The 7,064-nt window shown below is 43.7% G+C and overlaps 1 protein-coding gene across 1 annotated transcript; it reads right to left on the bottom strand.

Moving 5' to 3' along the window:
• Window positions 1–817: 817 nt before the first annotated feature.
• Window positions 818–6,711, bottom strand: LOC103461242 (ryanodine receptor 1-like; the record flags this gene model as incomplete). The annotated part of the gene is made up of 18 exons (XM_008403561.1): window positions 6,596–6,711; window positions 6,377–6,510; window positions 6,050–6,291; window positions 5,310–5,502; window positions 4,985–5,201; window positions 4,659–4,763; window positions 4,444–4,547; window positions 4,084–4,167; window positions 3,789–3,948; window positions 3,530–3,677; window positions 3,128–3,333; window positions 2,872–3,046; window positions 2,592–2,800; window positions 2,143–2,501; window positions 1,552–1,681; window positions 1,283–1,443; window positions 1,044–1,206; window positions 818–969 (listed from the first exon to the last, which is right to left on the bottom strand). Coding segments are annotated over exons 3-18 (2,807 nt in total), but the record flags the coding sequence as incomplete, so codon positions are not given.
• Between the last annotated feature and the right edge of the window lie 353 nt (window positions 6,712–7,064).

Below are 7,064 nucleotides of genomic sequence, written 5' to 3'. Positions count from 1 at the left end.
AAGGGAGGCCCAGACTTCCCTCTCCCCAGCCACTTCTTCCAGCTCCTCCGGGGGAACCCCAAGGCGTTCCCAGGCCAGCCGAGAGACATAGTCCCTCCAGCATGTCCTGGGTCTTCCCCAAGGCCTCCTCCCGGTGGGACGTGCCCGGAACACCTCACCAGGGAGGCGCCCAGGAGGCATCCTTACCAGATGCCTGAGCCACCTCAACTGGCTCCTCTCGACGTGGAGAAGCAGCGGCTCTACTTTGAGTCCCTCCCGGATGACCGAGCTTCTCACCCTATCTCTAAGGGAGAGCCCAGCCACCCTGCAGAGGAAACCCATTTTGGCCGCTTGTATCCGTGATCTCGTTCTTTCGGTCATGACCCAAAGCTCATGACCATAGATGAGGGTGGGAACGTAGATCGACTGGTAAATCGAGAGCTCCACTTTTTGGCTGAGCTCTCTCTTCACCACGACGGACCGGTACAGCGCCCGCTTCACAGCAGACGCTGCCCCAATCCGCCTGTCGATCTCCCGCTCCCTTCTTCCCTCATTCGTGAACAAGATCCCCAGATACTTAAACTCCTCCACTTGAGGCAGGACGACCCCCCCTGACCCGGAGAAGGCACTTTACCCTTTTCCGGCTCAAGACCATGGCCTCAGATTTGGAGGCCATGGAACTGAAATGGAACTCTGTGTGTGGAAAACACATAATACCCCTTCTTTAAGTAATTCTTAAACCTTATTAATAAATGTTTCACATAGTAACATAGATTTACACAAACTGAAGACGAAAAGAGAGGTTTCTTCTTCAGGTAAGACGTTGACTGGTGTTAACCTCTTAATCTGTGCAGCCGCAGTGTGGATAAAGGGTGAGTAACAGAGGAGGTCATGGACGTTTACCTTGAGCTTGCCGAGTTCAAACTGAATCACATTCTGGTTGGAAGGCTGAACGAAGACGGCCGGGAAAAGCTTCGTGTTCGGCTCCACCTGAAAGCAGATGATGCTGCAACTGACCGGGACTTCACAAGAACTTCACCCGACCGAGGCAGAAGCCCACAAACCTGGTAGAAGGTATTTATCTCTTTTCCGTTGGCGGTGAAAGTCATGAGTCCTGTGTCCAAATCAACGAGGCAGCCAATCACAAAGTCCTCCTGACTGACGCGGGTTTGCTGGGAGTTGCCAAACTCTCCTCCCCACACCATGTAACAATTACTGCGCTTTATGCTGCAGGAGGCAGACAAACCAAGAAGACTCAGGGTTTTGGATCACGCTTTTTACATTTTTAGGGAAACAAACCCACCTGTCGTGAATGTTTCCTCTGTCGTCCCCAACAGTTACTGTTACGTTTCTCACTTTGCTGAGGTCAAAGTGAAGATCGTACTGGTGATAGTCTGGTGTGACCCAGCCTACCCACACGCCCCCTGGTTCCTGTCCTGCGAATATTCGCACTGAGTAATAATACTGAAAAAGGACATGAGAAGCTTATTGGTTTATGCATATTATTCATGATTGTTACAAAATAAACCTTCAATTTCAGATTTTAGAGTCTAAATTGAGTAATAGTCATACAGTTGTGGTGTTCAGGATTATGTCCATGTCATCCCGGTCATCTGGTACGACATCTTCCACTAAGCGAGGCAGAGTGGGAACGACAGGGGGTGGAGTTATTAATGCAGCCTTCTTTGCCTTAAAAAGGAATCTGTAAATGACAAAACCAGTTAAACCAGTTGCTACGTGTATAGTACAAGCTGGTTCAAATGTTGAGACTGACAGAAATCTTTAACTGTTTTGGTTCTTATAGCATGTTGCATTTTACATTATGTCTAGATTGCTATGAAAAATTATCATATGAAATTCAATTATTCATTTCATATGATAATTCAGGGTTGTTAGATTTTCAAGTTTCTCCAGTGTTTGTATTTTTTACTTTCTTGTTTTTTATGCTTTCTTGTTCTTGTGAGAATAGTTTTTTCTTAATTACTGTTTATTGCCAGATATCTTATGCTTGTTCCCCAGTTTGTGTTTTTCCTTCTCCTCTGCTCTTGCACCATCACTCTCTTTCTCTCTGTCTCAAAACCTTTGGCTATGATTTTATTAACATCCCAGCTGCATACCAATCAAATTGTCCTCTCTGTCTCAGAATACTAAATAACCACATACCCTTTCTTCTTGCTTTTCTCAGTAGAGGCATCTTTCTCGTTCTCTCCATTTTTGATGGCCAGAGTCTCTTTAGGCACGGAGGGCTCCTTCTTATCATCTTCCTGTTCTTTGCGAGTGGCTGACTTCTTGAGTATTTCAAAGTCAGAGTTTGGGTCGACCTCTAAAACCTGGTCTTCGGGAATGGTCAGCGCCCGAGTTAGGAGCGTTGTCCCCGCAGGGACTTTAAAGGTCTCGTGAAATTCAATCGGTATGCTGACTCTGAAGAACAGCAAGTCCGTGTTGGCATTCTGAGACCCATATGTCTTGTGAGTCACTTTGAGACAAGGGGGAGTGTCAACCGTCCCGTCAACACGTGATAGCTAGAGAAAAGAAGAAGAAGAAGAAGAAAAGAAGTTACATTTTGATGTGGAAAACTGATATTTAGAAATAATTTGAGAAAAGCATTGTACCTCAATATGTGGATGATCTGTAGGAGCAGTGATAAACTGGGGAAGGCTTTTACTGAACCACATGGTAATGTCTCGCTTCATGTTGATAGCAAATGGTTCGAATCCCTCTTGCAGGCCACAGATGGTAAAGTAACGAAGACTACTGACATTCTGACCCAGGTTGATTCTACCAACCTGCGACAGCCCCAGGCTGCACACGGGTATGAAACCTATAAATGTACCGTGATCATCAGTGTCCATTTATTCGATTTGTTCTGATCCGTTTTGTATCTGTACTTACCTTCCCCTATCTCAATGTCCTTAAAAGCCATTTCTGAGCCTGAGTCACTGATCAGCATTTCTCCATTGAGCGTGAACATGATGTTCATTTCTGTGAGGTCGATCATACAGCCCACCACATCACCATACTGCCACTGGCGGCCAAATGGCTCGTTTCCGATATGCCAACGTTGGGCCTAAAACAATGTCGACCAAGAGAATTTAGCATCACAAAGAGTCTATCCCACTTTCACAACCAAAGCGAGTCTGCATCCCACCTTGAAGCCATTGAAGACATAGGCCAACTCATCAGCACCGAGTTCAGTATCCGCACGAACACAAGGCCTGGCCCAGCCCACTCTCATCTCTCCAACAGTCACAGCCTCAAACTCAAAGTACCACTTCCCCTGTGTGACGGCGTAAGATTTCTCGGCTCTGAACACTCTTATTTTATCGCCACGGGAGCTGCCCGGTCCATGCCCGCCTAGAGTAAAAACGTGGCAGTAAAGAACATGCTGCAACCAGGATCTAAGGAATACTTGTGGGATGTAGGCTGCCTTTAGAGGTACCCAAAAGAATGTTTGTTAAAAACACAAATTTCTGGTAAATAAGAAAGCATGGAGACAAGGCAAAATGGAAAGATTTCTATTCATGTAGATGAAACGGCAATGCAAACTTACTACTCTCCTGATCGGGTGGTTCTATGTTGTATCCATAGCCGATAAGAGTGCGAACTGCTGCACAAACTGTGTCTCTGTTGGTCTTTTTTGTCTTTTCATCCAGCAGGTTGTAGGGAACCAGACGGGGATTACGCTTGTTCAATATGTCCTATTTGAAAAAAGTCCAACTGAAGTTAAAACCAACTCAATTAAACAGTAAACACTGAAACGTTTTTATTACGCATTGTCACAGCATTTTTGCACATAAAGAAGTTGATACCTGCACAATACTGTATGTCCAGCCCTGTCGAACCCGGTCTCTTGCCCACACGTTGTGTCCATTTTCTGCCAGTCTCTCCACTAGAGTGTTTTGATTTGGAGTCAGTTTGACGTGATTGAGATCCAAGGGAGCTGGCTTGTATCCATTACTTTGCATGTAGCTAACAAGCAATACATTGTGATGTGAAGGGTAAGTGAATTTTTCAAACAGACAACTGTGCAATTTATCATTAAAATGAAACAATATTACATGGTAGCACACTCAAACGCCATATGTATAACGTGTTGCAGCTCACGTTTTAGGGAGCTTGGTCCTTTTCAGATTTTCCTCTGCTTTCTCATCTCCCATCCCCACATGACAGCCCAGAGCTAGCAGAGTCCTGTTAAAGTAAACACAATACACATTAGACACAGGTCCTACACAGTTTTCATGTCAAACTTCCATAAATATACTCCTGGTTGCACTTTGGGCACCCCTGTTTTAGAGGCAACAATATACTTCAAAGTCTGGTAATAAAGCTACATTTCCACAACTATTTCCTCTTCTACTCTTGTTCATGTTTCAGTATAGTTAAAATCATAGATTATGCTACTCCACACTAAGTAGGAGCTATCTTTAAAAGTGTCAAGGACTGTTGATTTAAACTTTTACGTACTTCAGTGTCTCTCCTGACATTGCTAAATTGTAGTTCTTCTCCGGCTCAGGTAAACTCTGGAAATCTACCAGGCAGGGGTGCATCTTCTTGTTGTCGTCACGAAACTTTAGAAAAATTAAAGCACAAACATTTGCTTGTAGAAATAGTTTTTGTTCCCAGAAATGTTTTCTCAACAAAATTAAAATAAAAAAATTTTAAATCTCGAAAACACTCACCAGTCCAAATGTCCACCCTTGTTCAATGCGATTAACGGCCCATAACTCATGACTGTTTTCTGCGAGTTTCTCTCGAATGCGCTCCAAATGAGGAGGAAGCACAATCTGAAAGAAGAAAATAAGTTAATTAACTGAGACTAAAACCAATGTAATGTGATTTTTAAGCAAAATACAGTTTTGCTTAAAAAACTGCATTTTTAAGCAAACAAATGCTCAAAAAGATTCCAAAAAATCTTTAGAAATTTTGCCAAAATTCCTAAAGATGAGCTGGATATTTGACTAAAACTAGAATTTGTTCTCGACACTATACACTTTGCAGGATTTACCTGAATTGTGTCCACAGGACAGGGAGTGAACGCCGTGTGAGACAGGGACTGGGTTGGACCGAGCAGGTTGCGAACATCATTAAAATCATGTTTATATTCCTTAATGGGCTCAATCCGCAATCGGTCCCTTGGCAGCACTGCCTCAGAACAGGGCGCATAGCCTGGAGGGGGAAGAAACTTGAAATCCCCATGACGGCCCCCAAGAAGAAACCGTAGCCTTGTATTTGGAACAAAGAAACAAACATTAGCTGTTTAACATACTGAGCCATGGGGCAGGACAGATAGAGAAACTCAGAGAGTAAAAAAAAGCTTCAAAGTGCCGTACTTAACGCCTGCAGAAAAGCTGACAACTGGAAAGAAGAGGCCGTCGAGGTTGAAGTTCTCAAACATTCCCTGCACAGGGTGTCCATTGATACGGAAGGAGATGCTCGGCACACTTAGATCTAAACAGCAGCTGACCACGTCCTCTGCTGCCAGAGTGTGTTGGCTAGGAGAAGCAACATGCCGTGGTACGCGCCCTACAAGTAAATGCACAATGTAAAACAAAAGAAATGAATTCACGGAAACTGAGATGTTATGCTAAACCCACTCAGTTGGTGATTAGCCTATTTAAAAACGTATAGCATTTACTTACAGCATTTTCTTTCCTGTCAGTGAATGTTCCATATCAAAATGCTAACATGTTACTCAGATAGCAACAATTTTCAGTGTTGAAGTGGTAACTTAGGGAAGAAGACACATTAGCCATCTTAGATATTAGTAAGATGTCTAAAAATGACGCCTGACAGCTGCTTTAGATAATTAATGCAAAAAGTCAAGACTTTTCCGCTGAAGGCAAACCGGCTGAGTGTTAAATCTGTATGTGACACAGTCCAGCTGTTGTGCTCACACAGTTTTTGTAGTCTTGGTGGAAACTGACAAAGTTTGCCTCTCCCCTTGCTTGAAACTTGATTATAACGTTTTCAGCTTTGCTTTAAATGTCAGAATTTAGACTCAAGATGTTACCATTAAAACGAACACAAACCCCAATTTTATTATTTATGGTCAAGCGATTGTTTGCTTTACCTGACCACAGGTGAAGCCCATCAAAGCCGTAGGAGTAGAGGTCATCGCCGACCCCGTTACCCCCCCATCCTTCCCCTCCACCGGGGTAAGGACTGTAGCCCTCCGTCAGAGCCCAACCCACTCGCAGGTGATACGCCTGGGGGGTAATGAACGGCTCCACGTGATCCACCATCACCTCAAAGTACCACTTCTTATACTGAGTGGATCCTTCACAAGTTCCAAGGAAAATGTTGGGTCTCATGCTAAAGTATTAGAAAAAGGGAAATCAATTCAGATGAACTCTGCAGACCTGGGGGTGAGAATATTCGCTCGCATAAAATTACTCACCTGGTTACATAGTTAATAATGTTGGTTTGAAGAAGGAGGTCACGACCTGGAAGTAGGTTCTCTGTGATGAGATTCTGGTTAGATCTCACAGCCACGCCATTGCAAACACACAGGGAGCACAGCACATCCAAAACCTAGACGGAACAGGTTGTTAGAGGTCTGACAACAGATGGACTGCTCTTAGAAACAGTCTAAACAAACTATTTTGAATATACAAACCTTGTGGTTGCGCCCATGCTTGTCCAGGAGAGAGATAATTGATTTAATGTGATTCTCCTGAATAATATTCAACACTTCTGGACTCTCAATCAGAACACAGTACAACACCTCCAGAATTCCTGCCATGCAAATGAGAGCATACAGAAGTTGTTTAGGTTTTAGAAAAGACTTCAAGGTATTCAGAGACGTTCCTGAGTCATCCAAGAAATAAATAATAATAAAAAAAAAGATTAACAATTTCTAAATAATGCGACAGACTGGCGACCTGTCCAGGGTGACCCCGCCTCTCGCCCGGAACGTTAGCTGGAGATAGGCACCAGCACCTCCTGACCCCATTAGGGACAAGGGTGTAAAGAAAATGGATGGATGGATGAATATAGTAAAAGATTTGCTCTCATTGTTAATAAAAACGCAACTTCAAATCTTCCATACTTGAAGCATTAAGAAAATAACCTGAACACATGAACCA

Source organism: Poecilia reticulata, unplaced genomic scaffold (genome assembly GCF_000633615.1).
Source record: "Poecilia reticulata strain Guanapo unplaced genomic scaffold, Guppy_female_1.0+MT scaffold_839, whole genome shotgun sequence".
Taxonomy (NCBI): Eukaryota; Metazoa; Chordata; class Actinopteri; order Cyprinodontiformes; family Poeciliidae; genus Poecilia; species Poecilia reticulata.
The sequence above is the reverse complement of the archived record's forward strand: the minus strand, read 5'-3'. Positions and strand labels throughout refer to the sequence as shown.